General features: G+C 39.1%; 1 protein-coding gene across 1 annotated transcript; it reads left to right on the forward strand.

Moving 5' to 3' along the window:
• The first annotated feature begins 856 nt into the window (after positions 1-856).
• PCGF6 (polycomb group ring finger 6) lies at positions 857-21,040 on the forward strand. The gene is made up of 10 exons (XM_053949614.1): positions 857-1,201; positions 2,139-2,238; positions 3,499-3,595; positions 4,089-4,144; positions 5,067-5,126; positions 5,732-5,840; positions 7,812-7,839; positions 8,415-8,513; positions 13,533-13,619; positions 18,772-21,040. Exons 1-10 carry the CDS (start codon positions 857-859, stop codon positions 18,820-18,822), a joined length of 1,032 nt encoding a protein of 343 aa, XP_053805589.1. The 3' UTR covers positions 18,823-21,040.
• Positions 21,041-22,491: the final 1,451 nt, after the last annotated feature.

Consider the following 22,491-nt stretch of genomic DNA (forward strand, 5'->3'; position numbering starts at 1 on the left):
GCTTCGTTTTGCGACGCTGGCGGGAGCGCTTTGTGGCAGCGGGGGCGCGGTGAGGGGCGGCGGCGCCGGGGCGGTGTGAGGGGAAGGGGCCGTGTGGGCACCGCGGGGCTCCCTGGAGTGCACCGGGCACGGCCTTGGGACTGCGTGCCCTTAGGGGCTGCGCCGCTGAGTTGTCCAGATATTTCTAATACTGCTTCTTTTAATCGTGTCTGTTAGACAGAGATTCGGTGATACTTGTCGAAAGGCTGAGAGGACCGGGGGTGTTCAGCCTGGAGGAAAAAGGACTCCAGGGAAACCTAACAGCACCTTCCAGTGTCTAAAGGGACTACAAGAGAGCTGGAGAGGGACTTTGGACAAGGGCATGTAGTGACAGGACAAGGGAGAATGGCTTTAAAGTAACAGAAAGCAGGTTTAGATTAGATATTAGGAAGAAATTCTTTATTGTGGGAGTGTTGAGGCACTGGCCACTGGAGGTTGCCCAGAGAAGCTGTGGATGCCCCAGCCCTGGAAGTGTTCCGGGACAGGTTGGATGGGGCTTTGAAGAATTCGTTCTAGTCGAGGGTGTCCCTGCCCATGGCATGCGGTTGGAACTACATGATTTCTAAGGTCCCTTGCAATCCAAACAATTTAATTATTTTACAGAATTAAAACCTTATTTTGAATGAAACCATTATTGTGTGATTGAGAATCTTTCGGGGAAAATTAACCATTAATTTGCGGGTCCTTGGGGGGGAAAAAAAAACCCAAAACGAGGGGATATAAACTATAAACCGCTTGTGGCTCAGCGCACGTGCGGTAGCGCAGCCGTGCGTTCTTTAGAACTACATTTCCCAGCGTGCCCCGCGGCGCCCCACGCATGCGCCCCGGGCCGTGGACTGACCCGTGCCAGCCCCGGTCCGTGGACATGGAGGGAGACACCGGATCCGGGGTCCCGGCGCTGTCGGGCGGAGATGGAGCGGCCGCGGGCCAGGGCCTGGGCCCGGGCCCGGCCGATGAGGACCGGGACATGGAGGGGACCCCCAGCTGCTCGGGGTCGCGCTCCCATCCCTTCGAGTTCGAGCGGGGTCGCTCGGAGTCCAGCGGTGATGAGGACGACGACGACGAAGATGACGAGGAAGAGGAGGAGGAGGAGATGGAGGGCGACAGCAGGGCTCGGTTCGGAACGGATGATGGGGAGCTCGACTCGGACGACGACCGGGAGGTAAAGGGGGCGGGAGGGTGCCCCGGGCACGCCAGGCCCCGCTCCCGGCGTGCCCCGCGTGTGGTAATGGGCTTTTAATTGTTTTTACTATTTTTTAAAATTTATTTTAATATTTATTTTACTATTACCCGAGTTCACTTCATCTGTCTCATTTAAGTGAAGCCCTTACAAACTCTCGGCGTGGCTGAGAGGCTGGTAGACGGTGGCACGTGGGCGAAATGAATGATGTTATTGAGGGAAAGAAAGCCCTTTAGTCGGGCTTTGAGACGAGAGGAAATGTAAGAATCTCATGTGTCACCTCTTTCAGACACATCTCAGATCGTCGCTATTGAAGAAATTTGTTCTTTTTTGAAATAGTGTTATTCAGCCAGGAAAGCTGTTTTGGAACTACTTGTGTGCGTTCCTGGTAAATGTTCTTCATGACCAGGATTCAAAGTGAAATTTAGCCTTTGCTTCTATGTGTATTTGTATAATCCATAACTGTGTGTACAAACAAGAGATGACTGTCTCTTCTCATACAAAATCTCTCTGTATCTTGATTTGGGACTCCAACTGAGCATTGCTGAGCATTTTCAAATAACGATGTTGTTTGCCACCCGTGTCCTCTTCAAGCTTGCTGGCTATGTGATATTTTGTTAAAAGAGTTTATCCAAAAGAACTTTTCCCAAAATGATTGTTTAAAGCTTTCTTTTTAGGTATGATTCATGAAACAAATTGGATTACTGTTGTCAAAAGCTCAATTTAGAAGACTAGGTAAAAGTCTTTAAGAAAATGAGCTCTATATGAGAAGCAACTGATGTGTTAAGAAAATCCATTCCTGTAACATCCTGATCCCATTTTTTCCTTAGTTTTAAGGCTATGGTATTTTGGAAGCTGCAGTCAAGGAATTTAATGGCTTAGCCTGTGTATTCAAGCTCTCACCAATTTTTGTTTGCAGCGTATGATAAACCTTACAGAGTTGACACCCTACATCCTGTGTTCCATCTGCAAAGGTTACTTTATCGATGCTACAACTATTACTGAATGTCTACACACCTGTAAGTATCTGTCAGTATTGTCTGGCTAAGGGTTTAGTTGCAAATTCAAACCAGTTCAGCTCTTGAAATGTTCTGAGTTCAGAAAAATAATTCTCTGTTTGAAGTGAACGTGTGTTGTGTTTATTTTGTTCCTTAAACAATATATATTTGTGGGTGCTTTAAGCATCAGAAAATTATTAAATCAATCATGAAGTCAGCTTTCCATATTAAGAAGGAAGAAGATGTAGGAAAAGATGAAGCCCAAGTAAGACAAAAGCAGAGCTACTACATATATTTTCTTAATTTTTTCGTTTAAGTAGGCTCTGGGAATTTGAGTGTATAACTGAGAAAAAAAGTTGAGTGGCTCGTGCTTTTAATGGACTGGAAAGTTTCCTAAGCTGTTGTTGATGTGAGCTTGTAAATTCACAAAACCCTATAAGCTTCTGTGGAAGTGCCAGTTGAGATACAGAAACAGTGATCTGCACCCATGGGACAGTTTGTCCATAATCTGATGAATGGAAACAGGTGGGAAATAAATAACTGATTTCAATGTGCTTGTCTTGTTATTTTTTCCCCTGGATCCTAGTGCCAATAATTTTCCCAGTGCTAAAAAGTGTTTTCTCTCCAAACTAATAAAACACCTTCTGTGAAGCTCTTTCAGCCACACCCATGTTCATACCTGAATCTAAGAATCCCAAACATTCACACTACATAGAGGGAAAACTTTCTCTCTCTCTCTCTTTTATTTTTCCCCCCTTTCTGGAGCACTGCTCCCTAGTTTGTTCTATAGTACGAAGTATTCAGCACAGCACAGCTGTTACTAAGGACAGCATAGAGTTGTAAATGCACCTATGGTTGCCCATGGGCTTCTTGCCTGGTAAATGTTATGGAAAAGTTTCCTCTATTCAGGCGGATAGGGAGATGACTTGATAGTAGGTTATTTATTCTAGGTATTTCCACTTAGTAGCATTCCTTCCAAGTCTTTAAAGGACTGGTAAAACACAATGAAAATGGCAGAGTTATGATTTCTAACCTTGTTTCTACTGAAAGTGTTTGTAGGATGCATTTCAGCAGTCGGTATTCTGCCTTAGCCCTACTCAACGTTCTACACACACATTGAATGCTCACCCATGCATCCATTGGATTAGGAGTGTTCAGTGACTTCATTTTGTCTCTGACAATTTTTTTATGGAAAGTCTTGGGTGTATTTGCCCCTTCTGCCTGAACAGATGGCACTGTGTAATGGACATGTGACTCCTATGGGGTTTCTTTTCTTTACAGTTTGTAAAAGCTGCATCGTGAGACACTTCTACTATAGCAACAGATGTCCAAAGTGCAATATTGTTGTGCATCAGACACAGCCCCTCTATAATATCAGGTAATAAATTTGTCCCATTTTTATAGATTTGCTACTTTACAGACTCGTAAAACAATGTTTTATTTTACAGACTCGTATTGCTTTCCTATTTTAAACAAAGGAATGGTTACAAGAAACACATTGTGTTCTTCACTAGTATGAGTTTCACTACAATAATAATAAAAATACTCTCTTTATTGTTTTATCCAGTTTGTGTCAATTTCTAGGGTTTGTTACCCCTGCCCTGGATATTTTTATGCATTTGCTCCGTGTTACAGGGGATACAAACACTTAGCCATTTGCTTTGATTCCCTTTTAAGAGGAAGACTTTTTGGTATGGTATATTTATTAACTCAAAAAATTGAGTTTTAGTTTCTTGAGCTGTTCATGAAAGGTGGTGCTGTCACTCCATGTACATCCCATTTCAATGTTATGTTTGGCATCTTTGTTACAGTTTACTGAAACCATTTTGTCTTGCACCAAAGACTCTTCTTTTTTGTTTCCTATTTCATAGACTGGACCGACAACTTCAAGATATAGTCTATAAATTAGTTGTCAACCTGGAGGAAAGTAAGTCCCTTTCTTTGTTACATTACTATCTAGAGATTAAAAAGTAATTCAAAGCCTTGTTACTACTCTGGTCTCTTCAATTTTGTGATGTTTGGTTATAAGTTGTAATGAATTAACTGTGACAACTGGCATCTTTCTGGCTGCTAAATGCTATTGTAGTAGTGGTGTGTACCTTATCTCATGAAACACAGCTGTCACTGCATCCAGATAAATACGCAGATAATATTTCACAGTTGTTCCTCTTACTTTAGTATAACTATATCATATCATTCTGTGTAAAAGGTTCACTTGGCTCAGTAGAAAAAAAATGCCAAGACCAATTCTCTCAAATGCTTTTATTTTTGCCTCATTGCCATATTTACTTATCTGATTTTAGATGTGTTTACTGTCTCAGCTCATTTATCTTCAACTTTGGGAGCCAATGATCCTGCACAATCCCCCTGGATGGGCTGAGTGAAATATACAATCCAGTGGATATGTGTGGACTATAGATGGTATTGCTTTGTATACCGTGAGCATATATGTAAAAAATATATATGTATATATGAACATATATGTGTATATACAGATATAGTATAAAAGTACTGTGCTCTGTGTGAACAGGTTATAAAATACCATGTCATGTCATGAGTCATGACAGCCAGAAGGATACTAGTTCTTACAGCTATTCCAGTATTATTTATGGCCAGTTTCTCTGATTTTCTCCCAGTTCTTACTAACAAAATTTTAGTCTGGGTTTCCTAAGTGTTTCAGCCTCATGAAATATTAGTGATGGTGAAAGTCTGTAGAAACTTGGAAAGTTTTTGCTGCTCTAACCATTAAAAATTGGTCACTGAAAGTGGATATTCTCAGCATCTGAAACATTTCAATCTGTATTGTTTCTCTGACTTTTTTCAGAGAAAAATCTTTTTATTTTTTTCAGGAGAAAAAAAACAAATGCATGACTTCTATAAAGAAAGAGGATTAGAAGTGCCCAAACCAGGTGAGCTGTAATCACTTTAAGAAACAATGTTAAGAAAATACTTACCATACAATTTATTCTTAAGGGCTTTCTTTAAAATATTAGTTCACCACTGAAGATGAAGTACTGCTGGAAATTATGGGATTCTTAAGTATCTGGAAATTATAACTTGTCACAGATCTCAGATTTCAAAAATAGATGAATTGGCAACACTTAAACCCTGATCATGGTTGAATTATTTTAATCTACATATTTTGCTTACAACCAGGAAATATATATAAAATGTGCATTAATGTTATTTTCTGGCTGTTAATAAGTATTAGACATTACAAAGGAGTAAAAATGAGAGCTTTGAAGTCTGCTAACAGTGAGGGATTATTCTAATTATTTTGTGTCTTCCTACCAAACAAAGCTCTTTGGAGAGTGCTGTGCTGAAAGCTATTAAAATTCTGATTCAGATACAGAGCATAGAAAGTAGGAAGAGCTGACTTAGTAATAAAAAACCAGGATGAATTGCATGGGCTTTTTTATCTGGTGAGCTATTCTGTTTTGCTCAGTGCATGTTAGTACCTTATGCTGCTTTTATTTCAAGTTATCTTTGCATTTTGGCTACTTGAATATTTTAGCTGTCCCACAGCCAGTTCCACCGAGCAGAGGAAGACCCCGAAAAGTTCTGGGCTCTGTGTTCCGGATCCCACCAGAGCTTGACATTTCCATACTTCTGGAGTTTATTGGGTGAGTTATGGTCAAATGTAAGAGCAACTGACTGACATGAGGATGCTGCTAGCATGTGATGAACCATTAACTGGCTCTTGGTTTTCATTAAATGTGCATTTCTTCTATCTCAAATAGTCATGGGGAGCCAGTTTTAACTTACAGTGCAATAGTGACAGCCAGCTATGCACAGCTAGATGATGCAGATAATTAAATATTTAATATGTAGCTTCCTAGGAGTATAGTTTTAAAATGTAGATGTGTTTCATTTTTAACAGAGTCATGCAGTCTCAGTAAACTGAGCAGAGAAATCATTGTGCGTTCCAGTCCCTGATCCCTGTAGGTGGCAGCACCGTTAATGCTGGATGTGCTCGCAGGAAGTTCTCAGTGGCTTTCAAATAATAGAAAGTTTTTAACATTGTGAATCCACGTACCTGCCTTAATTTCAGTTTTCATTTTCTTCATGCCTGACTTGCAGAAGTCAATTTCGACCTCAAACCTTGTAAACTTATATCTGCCTGAGAAGCAAGACGACTTTTGAATCTGTCTGTTCTATTTGGTTTTTTGGTAGTTTTATTTTAAATGTCCAGCATTGGCAGCAAAGCAGGCAATACTGTGCAAATACCATCTATACCACGTGGAACTGTCCACTGTGGTTTTGTTATTTATATGGAGGGAAGCACAAAATGTTTCTAACAAAAAAAAGATGATGGCTTAACAGCATCTACTTTGTATTTTATTTTAGTGACTTTTTTAACCTTTGATAATTTATATGGTCAAAATCAAAGAGATTATCTTGGCAATGAGAGATTAATAAAGCATTTTGGAGAAAGAAAACTTGGAATAGATTGGACCAGCCAAAAGAAATTGTTACTTTGAAAGTCTGACTGTCTACGTTGTGTCTCTACAGTTTACAATGCGGTTGCAGGTGCCTGTGGAACTGTATCAAAGAAAATGACATCTGTAGTGGAAAAGCTTTTTTTACATTTGTTTCTTAGTTCCTGGCAGATTTACTTAGCTCTGTCTGATACCTGGTACATATTTAGAGGTGTAGATACTCAATCATAGTAACTTGAAGTGCCATGCTAATATGTGGTCTGCACAAGTGTTATATTTGCTTGCTATAGCAAATGGTCAGCTGATTTATAGCAATGTTTGCTTTTTGCTATCTCCAGTGCAGTGAAAATACTGCACTGTTTCCTCTCTCATATGTACGTACTTGCTAATGCAGTGCAAGAATAATGATATGTCATGTATTTGCCTTAATTAATTGAGAAATTTACACATTGCACTACAAGAAGGAGGTAGGTGATCAGTGGTAGATCACATGCTCAGGCTGTGCAAATCAGTGAACCTGGGCTGAAGCCAGCTGGAAATTTGGTTATTTGCCACCTTTGTATTTCACACTCTAGAGAAACACATATTGCTTTCCTGAGTTCCTAGATAGCATTAGCATTAATACTATGTTATCTCTGCTTCATATACTATAATACTGTGCTTCATATGAGCAGTCTGGAAGGCCAGCATCTTGCCCAGGGAGCCCCTGAGGTAATTGGGTGTGTTCTGGCAGTAACTTCTTGGGTACTGTCTGTTAAGGTTGCAAATATCAAGGATCATGATATATGGATGTTTAAGCAGCATAAATATTGCAGCCTACTCCTGTGAAAATTAGTGTTATGTTGTGTTTAAAAATGGCTTTAGGCTGCATTGGTTTTTATTCACATTTTATGTATAGAAACCTTAACATCCTAAATAGGTGACTTTACAAGAAAAATGGAGCAGAAATACAAAGGGTAGGAGAAAAAGATACATAAATTCATCCAATATTATTTTCTGTACAGCAATTTAATGAAAGGAGGAGCCTGACTTGGGAAAATAAGTTAAATATGCAAGGCTCATAAATCAATAAGTCACTGTTATAATAAAGAGCTTGAGGATATTAATAACTGATAATCTTAGCAATGTTGACTATTTACTCTTTTGTTTTTTCAGAGCTAATGAAGGCACAGGGAATTTTAAGGTACAAATGTGATTAAATTTTTGTCTTACAGTTTACTTCAGGAATAATTATAACCTGAGTATATTTAATTTAGTTTGGTTTTTCTATACTGAGTGCAGCTGGAGCTTTCATCAGAATAATAATAACCAATCTTGTATTACAGTGTATTTCAAATCTATTGTTGTATAACGTCACACCTACTCTGCATTTTTTTATTATTTTTATCCTCATATTTCACAATATCTTTTTCATCATCTTTTTTCATCTTCAGTATCACCTCTTACCCTTTCTCATATTTGCCTTTCTTTCTGCCTTGTTTTTCCTGGGGTTTTTGGGCCACACAGAACATAGGGCTGTTTAAAACATTTTAAAATAGTCAGTTGCTTATTATTTTTTAAATATTTAAACAGCATCTGTTACATTTAAACGTACTTAGTCCATTCCCTATGAGATAATCTGCAGGTAGATCAGAGAAGGGTTCAAAAATGTAAGCTGTTTCCCTGTTATTGGGCTGCTGCTTGAGTTTGGAGGGATTAGTGCCAAAACCCTTGACTTTAACTTAACTCTAACTTAAAATCTTTATTTATTCTGTGCAGCCTTTGGAAAAGAAGTTTGTGCGTGTTTCCGGGGAGGCGACAATTGGACATGTGGAGAAATTCCTCAGAAGAAAAATGGATCTGGACCCTGCTTGTCAGGTACATCACTTGCTGTAGCAGTCACAAGTTGTCTGTGCTTTGGACAGACATTTCCATTGTTCGTTCGATTCTAGAAGTAATGTTAGAGTTTTTTATACAGTAAGGACTGAAAAATGAATTGTCTGCAATTCTGTGATCTGCAAGAACAACTCTTCTAATTCATTTGCAACCTATTCAAGTTTTCATAGTACTGCCCTAACTGGATAGAATTTCTCAAGTGCCTTGTAAAATTTCAGCCAAAGAAATTCAAAGCCAAGAGATTCTGCTGTTTCAAAGGTAAAACTAAACAGGAAAGTGGGAATATGGGAGCATGCAAAGGCAGAGACAGAGGGAAGCTGAATAATAGTAAAATTTAATTGAAGGCAAGCAAGGCCTAAGAATTATACTATGGACGGATGTGTTGAAATGTTTATGAATGCAAATACAGACACTTCCCTCCAAATAAGAATCCAAAGGAACAGAATATGGTACAAAAGAATTTAGCTTCATATTTCTCAACCATTTTGAGAGGAGCTGCACGTCAAAAACAGTTTCCAATTCTTCAGTATATTTCAGCAGCCATTCAGTTGGGAAAGTGCAAGGCTGAAGCTGATGGTTTGTTGGCAAACATGCAGAAAGTGAAAGAGATGTCAAATATATCATTGAGGATTAATAAGCCTAATGAATCATGTCTTTCTCCAGCTTCCCAGGATGGCTAATAAACTGTAAAACAAAATTAGGGAGAACCTGATTCTGAATTAGCACAAGGAAAAAAATTTAGAGAACTAGGTTACAAACCATATGTGCAAAGAATTTAAATGTAGAAGATTCTTTGCTGCTTTTTTAGTTTGCTCTAGAAATTTGGAAGTGTTGAGGACTGCAGTGGTTCATTTCCTGTCAGCTTCCCCAAAGTATGTTCAAAAAGAAATAGATACTAACTTTGGACAGCAAGCTCTTCCTTTTAATATTACTTCTTTAGTCTTAATTTCCAACTCTCTTCATTGCCTAAAATAATCAGTTTTTATATAAAATGTCTTGAGTTTGGTATGTTTAGTTTGGGACTGGAGTCCAAGAATTTGATTTCCTTGGGAAGCTTGGAAGTTTCTTTCAGAAACTTATGTTTCAGACATATTGAGCTAAAATGCACTACATTTGCAGTACTTTTTACTACATTTACCTACAGAAAATTTATTGCAACAGTGTTGAATTGTGTCTTATTTGAGACTTCAAAAAACTTGACTGTAAGGAAGGCACAGAGTGTTTCCTCCTTTATTTCCTCAGTATATCAGTTGCATTTTTGGTTTCATTGTTGGAACTTCTCGTAAGGACACTAGGTGTGGTTGTTTTGTGAGTGCAGTCATTTCCACTGAATATCAGCTTAGTTTGACAGTCTGCAAAGGTACTATTTGAGAATGTTTCAGTCATTGCCTGTTAGAGCTCATTTGGTGACCAAGTGATAGAAGGTATGTTACCCAATCCCTGAACTCCTGGCTCTGCTTGGACATCTCTGACTTAATCTTTTCATGTGGAATACGAACTAGTACTTGCCCTTCTTCATTGACATGCACAAGTGCAATGGATTTAGGTTAATGAAAATGTGAATAAGCCATCTGGTTCGTGTGTGGCAGTATATATAGAAGTCTAAAAAGCAGTTTTGTAGCTACTGCCGTTGTTCTTTTTTTTTCTAATCTGAGACTTCAAATTGCTTTCAGACTTCTGTAATTGCGTTTGTAAGTGGATTATGATTTAAATTCCCTAGTTTATCTGAAGGTTAAGGCTTCATTTATTTTTATCTACCACTTGAGCTGGCAGACTGTAGTTTCCTCTTTCTCATGCTTTGTTTTGAACTCTGTGCTTTGGGCGACAACTAATTTTCTGTATGTTTTTATGTATACTTCTAATTACAAGGTCTCTCTTGAATATTCTTGCTGGAATTTGTTGGGAGAGAGTGAATATATATTTTAGAAACTAGAATTGCCAGTAATTGCTAAGTAGGTAACTCGTGATAGGAGCTAAATACAGGTTGTGGTGTTTGGAACCCAGTAGATTCTTGTCTTCGGCATCAGAAGTTTTCTTTAGAGTGTGATTTCCTTTGAGCTCCTCCTGCAACAGTAGTATACTTCCTGCTATTTCTTCTGTAAGGATGAGAGAAGCTGCTGAAAGACTTGCAGCTCAGCTGCTTGGAATTCATTAATGTGGCTGATGGAGCAGAAATGTTCTATTACCAGATGTGCATTCCTAAAAGTGTGTGAACTGCAGTCTGGGGGGAGTCTGGGAGAAAGGACTCTGTGTTCATACACAGTGTAGTTGTTGATGCAGTTTCTTTATGCCAGTCTTGGACCCTGGAATAAAAGCATCCAGGGCTTCTGGAATAGAAAACAGCAGCTAGAGGACATGGGAAATTCTAACAGCTTTTTAAATAACTAGCTCAAATACTCATGTCAGTCTCTAAAACTTTGTGTTTTCCTTGTCCTTCCCTGGGTAGTATGAGTTGGTATAAAAAATACTGATTGAAGCCTACTGCTTTCTGGGCCAAATTCTCCCTTAGGATGATTCTTATGTGAGGTGTCCCTTGCATGAACTTTTTCTATTTTTATATCTGTCATACTTAGTGAGCATGAATTTATAATTGTCTGTTATGGTGGCTTTTAGAGAAATAGCTCTAATAGCAGACATGTCACTAAAAGAAAAGAAATGGCATAATGGAAAACCTACTTTATTTTAATAAGAATTTTAACAGAAGTGACTGAGTATTCAGCAGATTCATCTTCATGCTTCTTTTCAACAAAATGTCAAGCTACAGTTACTGCTGTCTCAGGCAATCAATACTAGTTGGCTTCAATTTTACCAGTCATTTGAAATTTTAGTAAATTCTTAGCACTGATGGTGCTGGTGCCTCATTTGTAATGGAACATATTAATTCCTCTATGACACAAGGATTCCTCTGAGACACATTTCGCAACTTATTTTGCACTGACCTGATTTTTTTTTTTCATTGTATGTTTTATTCTCTTGTCCTTACAGAACAAGTGCAAGCATAACAATTAGCAGGCAGAATTTCAGGCTTTGGGGCTGGAATTAGGAGATTAAGCATTTGGTATTTGGAGAACTCTACTACAGTAAATGTGAGAAGCTCTTCTCAATTTATTATTAGACACTGGCTCTTTAATGACTGCTCTTTGAAACTGGAGCAGCAGGTACTTTCAAACAAGCATTCTAATTCTGTTTTGAGAGATTGTCAGCAGCTGTGACTGTCTGTTTGCATCCTGTATTGGTCAAACAGATTAGATTTTCTATTTCTGTAGAATATATAAAACATTTATGTGATACGTTTCATTGGGAGCAAGATTGAGTTTTCAGTCCCTTATGCTATAAAAATTGTAGAAGTAAGCTTACAAAGCAAAAGTAATTAAACTCGTATATCTGGAAAGCAAAGCAGTCATGTTTGTCTTCCTGGAATAATAACTGTAGAGGTTAAGAATGCATGGAAGATAGCAGAAAGAACTGCAGATAGTTTTCCAAAAGGAAAATAAATACATTTTTTGAGTAGTAGGTTAAATACATCAAATGTTGATGTTAAATATATGAGTATATGTGGATCACTAGCTAATCAGTATTTACTGTTATGTCCACACAGATTTTTACTTCCTGGTTTCCTCTTGGAAGCTAAAAGCAGAAGTGCAACCAAGCAGTTTATATCTTCTGCACATTAAGAATCAAACACGAAGAGAGTATTCTGCTTCATTCTCATACAATACAGGTGGTGCAGTAAATTAGTCCTTTTCAAACCTCTGAGGAGTGGAATACCTGCATTCCCAAGTCTCAGAACAATGTGGTCTGCCAGCATAAATCTTACTAAATCTTTCCATGAAGAACAAGAGAGAGGTAGTAGGTCAGCCTGCAGAAGAAGATAAATCTGGGGGAGTGGAACAGCTGCAGCACAGAGCACATCCTGTGGTGGAAAGTGGCTGTACAAGACAATACGTCATGATATTGCAGTGTGCTCCCCCACTGCTGCAGGGACAGAGCTCAGGCAGTCCCTTGCAGAAAGCTGTGGGAGTGCTCATTGTCAATGCTCTTATCTTCAATTTTGAGGTCTTGTCAATACACAAATGAGAGCACTCTCATTTCCTTATCTAGAAATTGCTCATAAGGAAAATGTAAGCAAGCTCCAGTTGAGAGAGAAAAACAGTGCTGTGTTAGCTGCTCTAATGTGGAATGTTAGAGACTGGATTTACATTAAGCACTGTAAATACATGATAACTTTAGAGAGAAACCTATTTTTCATAATAAACAAGGCAAGGAATTCAAAACACCTGATTAAGGTTTGTGTTTTTCCACAAAATTATTGTTTTTGTGGGCAGTTACTAAATGAAAGTGCCTCCTGTGGAATTGCAGGCACCACTGATGGAGTTCAGCTGCAGTAGAGGACTATGCATGGAACTGCTGAGTATGCCCTGCAGCTGCAGCCCAGGAATACTGACTGAGAGCATGCTGAAAGAGACCGTGATCTAACTGCTGACAATGGCATGCACCGAGATACTCTTTTCTATTAAGGCACTTCTTCCACAGTAGTAAGTGGAAGTGGTCAGGTAGATGCTGTAGTATCAGTAGTAGTCAGATAAGGAGGAGGGTGGCAATAGCTTTTTTTTTTTTTTTTGGTGGCACAAACAAGTTTCTCTCTTTTGCAGCTAATGAATAATGGCAGATGTTTGTGTGATCGTTTTAATACATGATCTAAATTCCCATTAAATTCATCACAGCTATTACTAAATAGCTTGTTTCAGTGGACACACCAAATTGAGTGAAACAATAAACTGTCCTCTCTGTTCAGCAGTAAGCCCAGGTCAAGGCCATGAAAGGCTTTAGGGCAGTGCAGTAGTGCTGTGAATGCTCAATATGTTTGGACAACAAGGTAAAGATGGCTTTAGTGTCTAACATGTTAGCATTGAACTCTGCTAATAAAATTGAAAAGACTCGGATACTGTTTTGCTACTCCAAAGGCAAGTTGGCCTTAGCCATGCTTGTGTTTTTTCACAGGTGGATATAATATGTGGTGATCACCTGCTGGAGCACTACCAGACACTGAGGGAAATTCGTCAGGTCATTGGAGAGAGTGCAGTACAGGTACGTGGCAGCTGGGGCTTTGTTCCAGGTTTTCTTTTTCAAAACAGAGAACCTCTTAAGCCCTCAGGTAGCACCAGCTTGTCTGAAGAAGTCACTAAGAAAAATCTCTCCAGTTGATGCAAAATCATTTTTATCTTGTGAGTTGACAAGTGTACCATGTTCTTCTTGGTCTCATGATGTTCTGGATATGAGGGGTTTGTATTGGGTTTTTTTTGGGGTTCCCCCCCCACACCCCAAAACAAGTTGCTATCTTACCAGTGATAAAATATACCAGCCATTCTTTCAATTAACATTTCTTGTTTTTCCTCTCTGGCAATTGCATCTCTGCGGGAAATCAGAGGACAAATCCCAAATAAGGCTATCATTGTGACTGGGTCAGAGAATAAACTTGCTTATAAAAACACAAACCACAGATAGAGGGTAATGAATGCAGTAAATGTGCCTGATGCATATTGTATTGCCTCTGGTCACAGCATGAGTGTATGGCCAGCTATTTCTTGTTGATAATTTGCTGTCCTTAGTGTTGCTGGCTTTGCAAATAAGAATGCAAATTTTTAAAAATCTTTGTGAATCTTTTCAAAGCATCTTTAAAGGACCACACCATTTTAGAAGTACTGCAGAAACAATGAAGTACTCTGCCAAGTGCATCGTAAGATAGAGATGTAAAGTTGTGATATATGGTAAATTGTATCTTAATCTGAACTTGGATGTCTGAAAAGTTAATATTTAGTACAGTAAGAAGAAGTAGGATTAGATAGGTATTTTGTTTGGAAAACAACCTTAGCAGATAGCAGAAGGGCTGAAATAGTAGCAAAATCAGCTCTCCTCACTTGTTTGTGCACACACATGCACAAACACATTTAAAATTCCTGCTGAGCTCTCTTATGCTACAGGAAGGCTTCTGTGTTGGGGGCAGGAAGTAAAAAGCGGAATTTTAGATCTCTTGGACTTTGCATCACTTGTACCTGGTTTGAATCACCAGGAGGGGTCCCAGAGTCAGGGCAGAGGTGTTTGGCTCATGTTAATATTGCCAGACATTAAAATCTGTGTGGCTTGTGCTGTTTCTGCAGTTGAAGGGAATAAATGCCACACCTGATGTCTTAGCTGGTTTATAATAGCATGAAGAAGAAATGAAAATGTAGCCTAATCCAGTTTGGGGAGCAGGGGATAGAAACTGGGAGAAAGTGGGTACTGGTAACCAACTTGTTTCTGACACTGTGAGTCATTGTAAGTAAATTCAGCAATCAGCGCAAAGTGATGGAAGTGCCCTCTACTAAAAGCTTCAGTAAATGGCAGGGGGATGATCTATTTCTCAGTCCAGGGGTAGAGTCAGATGTATGGTTTTAGACTTGAGCTTAGCGCACAAGCTTTTCACGTATGAGAAATGCTCTTGGGGGAGCACTTCAAGGAATACTGCAGCAGTTTCATTTCTTGTCAGAACTGGGTCTGCCTGATTGATATTTGGTGATAGAGTACCAGTCAGCAGCTCCACAAAGAGAGCAGTTGTCTTGGGATGCATTCTCCAGTGATGTTTCAAATCTCATTTATTACCAAATCAGTATGCTAGCAGTTAATTCTCTCAAGGTTTCTCTATTGGACAAATAAATAGAAAATAAACATCTTGGCTTATTGTGAAGTCTTGTTTTTTCATAGTCACTTTCAAAAGGAAATTTGAAAGACCAGGTTCATCTTTAATTTCTCTTTATATTGTTAGAAGATCTCTAAGGATGCCAAATAGTTACAGTAGGAATGTTGCTTCTTTTTTGATATTGAAATAATTGTGACATTTTCATGTTCTTTAGTCTAACATTATAATATTTTTTTAGAAATCAAGAGGATGCATTTCTATGATTAAAAACCCTTGGAAAATATTTTTAGATAATTAGCCATGAAAAAAAAAATCCCAACGAATAGGTCAAGTCTAAAATGGTGAGGGTTGTTTGTTTCTCACCAGGATCTGAAATTCAATAAGGGGCACAGTTGTCCTGGCCAGTGAAACTACAAGTACAGAGGAACATTTGATGAATTTTATATTAAACTCCAAGGGCATCTTGTGCCTTTGTAACTTTCCAGCCTTTTCATATCAGTGTTGGAGTTTGGAATGTTCCTAACAGTTCTCACCAGAATGCTGAGACACTGTTCAATACTGCTGTTGTAATTTACAGGTTTCTGAGGTTTGTTGTAGATGCTTCATGCAAAGAAAACAGCTTCAGTAGCTACTTCTGCAACAGAAAGTCATTTGAAGGAATAAACATTGGGCTCTTTTGTTTAGATGAGTACAACCACTGTTAGAGGAGAAAAATAGCTGCTATTCTGAGTCATATTTTTCACTTGCAAGTTCATTCATGTCAGCAGTTATTCTTTTTGCTGGGAAAAGTGATTATAAAAATGCAGATAAGTTTCTCTTTGGCAAATATATTAATCTTAACCTGCATTCTTTGGTAGCAATTGCAGCATCACATATGTTGTGTGTGATTTATTGTTCTGAACCATAATCACTGTGGTGCTCTTAGTGGCTTTTACTTACATTGAATGGTTCTTGAGATTTTGTTTGTGTATTTTTTTTTCCTACTGACTAGCACTGTGTAATGATGCCTTAGAGCCTGAGTAAATGAAAGTCTCCTCGAGGTGCAAGCGGGCAGGATTTTAGCTCTTCCAGATACATTTCTGCCTTTCCAACAAGTGTGGGAAGACCAAATGTGATCTGATCATAAAATAAATATTCCTAACACTGATCCCATAATAGCCTATTTGAAGTAAACAGGCAATTAATTTTAGTGGTTAAATGTAAGCAATTAACATGTTCATTTCTGAGTAGTTGATAGAAGGCTAAAAAATAATCAGAAATAAATCTTGTTTAATCTTGTAGATGTCAAGATATTTTGACATTTCTGACATTGGGTGGTTGGTTAAATCTTCCTAATTACCTGAAAGTAGGATTTCTAGCTCTGTTTAGGGCAAAAACATAAAAACCTTACTGACAGAATTTATATAATAAGAAACAATTTTGCTTTTTTAATTTTTTAAACAGTGTAAAACTTGTGGACTTTACTGCAAGGAGTGATCAAAGACACTTACAGAGACTTTTAACGGCTCAATTTTGTTACCAGGCATTGAGATCTGCCTGTAATTATGAGTTTGATCAAGTAGCTGAGAAATGAAGCTTGTTATTAACAAAATGGGAATATAACCTTCCTCCCTCTGCTGCACAAATGCAACCTGATCCAAGCTGCTGCTTATTTTCACTTGTCTAAAACTGTGCCCTCTCAGAGTTCTGCATCACTGATGGATATAATGAGCTCACACATGGGAAAAGCTAAAAGGAGTAGCTTCCTTGATGTCCTTGGCCCTTGGCACAGAGGTTTGGCAGACTATAATGGTCTCTTTGTAGCTGTCACCTTTTTGTAACCCAATGCTATTGTGCTGCTTTTTTGGTCCCCTGAGCTAGGCAGGAAGAACTGTGCTTTAATTTAATTACTGTGACCTTCTAGCACATATTTCCTATGGAAGTGTTTTACTCTTGGCTGTGGGGTTATTGAATTTGGGAAGTGGGGCACTCTTTGTTGCTGCTGCTCTTAGAACATCAGAAGGGGTGTATGTTCTCATGTTTTGGGCTGTCAGTTCCACTCTAAATTTTATAGTTGGGTGTAACAGGTGGGATCCTTTGCGGTTTTTTACGTCAAGGTCACAAATGTGTGTCAAAGGACACTGGAGAGCTTTGCTTTTCTTTTGTGCCTGTCTAACTTAGCCTTGAGATTTGTAATGGGCAGTGAGAGCTCATTCCCTGTTTGGACTTCCTTTTAACAACAATATCTAGAGAAAGCAGCTGAACATAGATAGAAATGTGTAATACTTCACAAGTGAATAATTACAGAGTAAGAAGTGCCAGTACTGGGGTAACACTCAGCTTCTCTTTGTAGAGAAGGAATCACAGAGGGTTTGGCCTTGGGTTTAACAGGGCTATTTCCTTTACATGTCCTACTGCCAAATGTACCATTTCAAAATTATTCATCAGAGAATACATTGTAGCATTTTCTTCCTGTATAAATATTTATTTCCTTGAAGAAACTGGAAAACAGAGGAAAAACTGGTTTTGACCACAATTTTTCTCCAAAAATAAAGTTTTGATTGTGTCTTGTTTTCTCTTATGAAGGAACTAGTGGGCACAAGGAATAAATACCTTTGGGAAGGTATAACATTTTAATGTGCCAAGAGGTTCTTGAGTAACATCTTAACCTGTTCTGCCTTGCAATGCTGCTATCCCAATTTATGCTAATCACCTAGTGAGTTAAAGCTCCTGTGTCCTTTCATGAGTTAGCAATGGTTTCCTGGTTATTAACAGGGTGAGATAATAAAGAAAAGTTAGTGAGTTGGTACTAACACATTATCTTACATCCTGTGTCATAACAGATAAAAACATCTGAAGCAAAATATAGTAAAAATTCTAACATGTCAGTTGGTACTAATGTAGTTCTCTCTTCAAAAAAGAACTTCTTTAAAAGTCTGTCTATATAATGCAATGTCAGATTCCCAGTGGGTCTGGTGGAAGCAGACTAAGTGCTAGGCCTTTCAGCAGCTGCCTGTGAATTAAGTGACATAAGTAAGACTAATGGGTCAGAAGTGTCCTGTTTCACAGGTGAAAGGGATTTTTTATTATGTCAAGTAGTCTTTGAAGAGGAGAAACATGAGTTAATAAACTAACAGTTTGTCATTTGGAGGTTTTTTAATCTAATGCATTTATTATTTAATAAACATATATAGTAGTAGTCTGGACTCTTGTGCTACAACTTTTGGCAGCACTTTCAAGAACTACTTAATGGATTACATTTTTTCCTGCTCCACAATACCATGTGGAAATCAGCACGACTTGTAAACAAGAGCCTATTGTATGATGATAATGCCATTATAACTTTATTATAGAAGCAGTACCAAATTTTACTTTTTTTTAAACACCCTTTTCCATCTCAAAGACGAGAGGGGAATACAGTTATTTGCCTTGATACTTCAAAACTTGCATTCTCCATATGGAAGGGACACATTATAAAATGGTGAGATTGTACCTGGGGTCCTGCCATGCAGCAGGTGGTGACAGAAATGCCTCAGGGAGAAGGGAAAGTGCTATTATGAGACAGTTTCTTTCTTTTCTCTCTAGGATGGTCTACTTGTACTGCACTATGGCCTGGTGGTGTCTCCACTAACTTAAAGGTGTCTGGAATATCAGAAGGCAAAAGAATCTGAAGTCATGGAGCTTCTTCAGTGCTGTTTCTCACCAAAGAAGCCATCGCATTTCCTGTGGCAGGAAGCAAGTGAAAGGAACCACCACTAACTGCTGTGTGCTTGTAATGTAACGTCTGACTTCACCACTGTAAAAAATTGCAGCTTCTGTAAGTACAGCTGTAGATGTTGCTATGCTTCATGTTACTAATTACTGTCTTCAAATTTCACTCAGCTCAGGGAAATTAAATGCTCCAAGTAGCTAATTTTTTTTACTTTCTAAAACCACAAGATTTCACAGGGTGAACAGCCTTTTTTTCCTCTAAGCTCTGAGATTTCTCTAGCTAAGTGTCCAGCTAGAACAGTGCTCTCAGGGATGATCTTCAATGAGCAGTATAATTAGTTTTGGGGAAGAGACAGTAATTTGCCTAAAAAAAAAAAATAAACTGTGATCATCTGTCTTTGGATGTGATTTGGGGGAGAGGAAGGAAACTTCAGAAATGCAGACCAAAATAGGTAGAAAATAATGCAGCATAAGCATTGTTTTTTGAGAAGTAGCATTAAATTTGTTGTTTTTCTTGAAGAAAGACAATTTTGTTTGCACTGGAAATATATTTGCTGGTAGTTTGGCTTATACCAAATGGTGGATCATGCATCTCTAGTCTGAATGGAGATGAGCTGGCTGTAAGCTGGTTAAACTATGCATGAAAAAAAATAAAAGTAGCACCTCTTTCTACCTGCTTGCTGTATATAAAGTAATCACTGTCAATCTGCTATCCTGTAAAATCCGTCAACTGACTTGACTGTCAGAAGCATAAATCCATTCACTTTAGCACGTACCTCTCCAGCAGCTGTGGAAACAGTCACTTTTTCCACTCTTTCTAATGTGTTTTAGTGCATTGTAGTGGAGATCAGGGTTATGTAATGTAATACCTGCCTGTTACTACCAGATTCACAGAGGATGTTAGATGACTTTTTAATTTTAACATGTTAAAATCCTAGGTTTTGTGACAACTGTAGCACTTCATGTTTTCTTCTGTTTAAGATTTCCATGTTGTCTTGTGCAGCATTAAGGACCAGAGGGCTCTGTGTGTTATGGTCATGCTGCAAACTGGGTTGTCTGTGTGGGGAGTCATGAAAGCTTCCATTAGGCACCAAGCTCCTTCCCTTCCCTACAGTGAATGCAGGGAAAGGGAAGAGATTCCTTTGTAAAGCACTTCAGAGCACCTAAGTTACAGAACCATAGAATTGTTAGGGTTGGACGGGCCTCTGGAGGCCATCCAGTCCAGCCTCCCTGCCAAGGCAGGGTCACCCAGAGCAGGAGACACAGGAATGTGTCCAGGTGGGTTTGGAATGTCTCCAGAGGGGGACACTCCACACCCTCCTTGGGCAGCCTGTTCAGTGCTCTGCCACCCTCAATGTAAAGAATTTCTTCCTTCTTTCAGTCTTCCTTTCTTTCTTTCAGTCAGCTGGTGACGCAGCAGCAGCAACTGAGCTAAGTCCAGGGGTGAGGGTTTGATTGAGCTGTACAGGGGTTCTGGAGCTTGGGACACCTGAGCAGCAATCCCAAGCTCCATCCAGATGTGGAAGCCCTTTACAGCCAGTCAGGCATGGAGGGGACATAGCCAGGAGCAGCGAGGGACATTTGAGTGTCCCTAAGGAGCAGAGCAACCCCTTGTGGCCCCTGCTGGACCCCCTCCAGGAGCTCCTTGTCCTTCCTGTACTGAGGATCCCAGAACTGGGCACAGCACTCCAGATGTGGCCTCACCAGGGCTGAGTAGAGTGGTAGGATCACTTCCCTTGGCCTGCTGGCCACACTCTTCCCAATGCACCCCCAGATTCCATTGGCCCTTCTGGCTGCAAGGGCTCAGACATATTTCTTCACTGTCAGCCTAAGAGGACTGCCATCCTTTGTCTAAAGAAAGCTTTCATGAATCCTCCCTCAGGTCTTTACAATAAACATTGTTTTGTCTGTGAAGGTGGCACCATAAGGAAAAAAAGTTTTGTTTGAAGTAACTCTCATGATGCTTCTAAAAAATGTAACAAAAAGCCTTTTTAGCTACAAATTCCTATTTTACCTTTAAAGTTTGTATAAAAGTAGTGTTTAAAATGCAGCAGAAAATGAGATTATTTTGTAAACACCTTGTGAGTTGTGTTGATAAAAGATTATATATTGTAACAGTAAAATAAACTTTATTTTAGCCAATTTAAAATTGAGCCTTTGTGTTTCTATGCCATGTTTCCTATGTCAGCCTCAGAATTATAGTAGATGATAGTAAAACTGCTGAATGTGTTCAGGGGTTGTTAGAATGACAAATTTCAATTAAGAGGCTGAATGGTGAAGGATAATTCAATACCAGAATCTCCACTGGAGCTAAGTGTGGTATTGTTAGCTGGACTAACCTGAAATCTCTGGAACTCTTCTTTTCATGAGGATTTTGGTGAGAAATAGCTCAGTAAAGAAGTCAAGATGATTTTTCCACAGAATACAGGAGAAATAATTGTGTGTAGTTAAAGGACCCCTTTTTTCATCAACAAGAACATCTTTTTGTGAAAGCAAACTCTGAGTTATTGTCTCTCATGTTTATGGCTGTTGTTCTCAAGTCCCTGTGAACTGAATTTTTCTCTGCCACTGGAATCAAGGCATCTGGTTCAAATACTCAATATTGCCCTCTCCTGTTCCATTATCACTCAGTGTTTGTTTTCAAATTTATAGCTCTGTGCTAAAAAGTCATTATCAGTATAGTCACATTGTACATTGCAAATTCACCCTTAACCCTAGCTTGAACTTCACATCTACAGAAGGGCTCACATGCAGAGTTTAACAGCTGTATAGAAGCTGATAGTTAATTCAAATTAATGTCATTCTAGGATGCATTTGACTTGCAGAGCCCCAAGAGGGCTGTCCTGCCACTGGCACTAATGTCAGTGTCAAATTCTGCTTTTCCAAAAAAAAAAAAGAGCCTCCTGGATATCTTCAAAGGATTTTCCTGCAGGGTAAATCACATGCCAGCTAAAATGCTGAAGGCCAACACTCCCTTCTTCACCCTTTTGGTGGCTTAATGAGGAGGATTGAAGGTCTGTAGCCTGTGGTATTTTTGACATGAATGCTTAGTGGCCTGTTATTTCCCTTTTGTCCATTTCTCTCTATTTCTTTCTCACCTGCCTTCAGAAAGTGTATTTTTAGCATAGTTTTCTTGGCTGAACATCCTGCTTTCTTTCACCTGAAGGCACTGATGTGTTCCTTCTCTCCAGTGCTGCAGGTCCCCTGGGGCACATCCATGCAGCAGGGTGACCTTTAGCTATTGCCAAGGCTGAGCTGAGGCTCTGTGGTTTCCTGCATAATCAGCCTGCTTGCTTTAAAATGTGCCAATCTTCTGTCAGCTCTCCTGCTGCTGTTTTATTTCTGTTGGTCTCCTTTTAACCTTGGCTTGCCTCCAGCCCCTTTTGGTCCTGATGATAGAAGAGCATCTGTAACAGCAGGCTGTCTATGGGATGGCATCTCTGCCCTCATGGGAGAGGAGCCAGCCTTGTGCTCTGGAAGTGAGGGAAGGTGTGCTTGGACTCATTCATTATTTTACATACACTATTGTTTCTGTACTTGATGAGATAATTCTGGTTTTCCTTTCTCATTGTCTTCTTAACAGCATCATGGCTA

The sequence above is a fragment of the Vidua chalybeata genome, chromosome 8 (genome assembly GCF_026979565.1).
Source record: "Vidua chalybeata isolate OUT-0048 chromosome 8, bVidCha1 merged haplotype, whole genome shotgun sequence".
NCBI classification, from domain to species: domain Eukaryota; kingdom Metazoa; phylum Chordata; class Aves; order Passeriformes; family Viduidae; genus Vidua; species Vidua chalybeata.

Coding starts and splice junctions, on each gene's coding strand:
- PCGF6 (XM_053949614.1), top strand. CDS start 857: ATGCGCCCCGGGCCGTGGACTGACCCGTGCCAGCCCCGGTCCGTGGAC. Junction 7,840..8,414: donor AAGGCACAGGGAATTTTAAG/GTACAAATGTGA, acceptor TATTCTGTGCAG/CCTTTGGAAAAGAAGTTTGT. Junction 8,514..13,532: donor ATCTGGACCCTGCTTGTCAG/GTACATCACTTG, acceptor GTTTTTTCACAG/GTGGATATAATATGTGGTGA.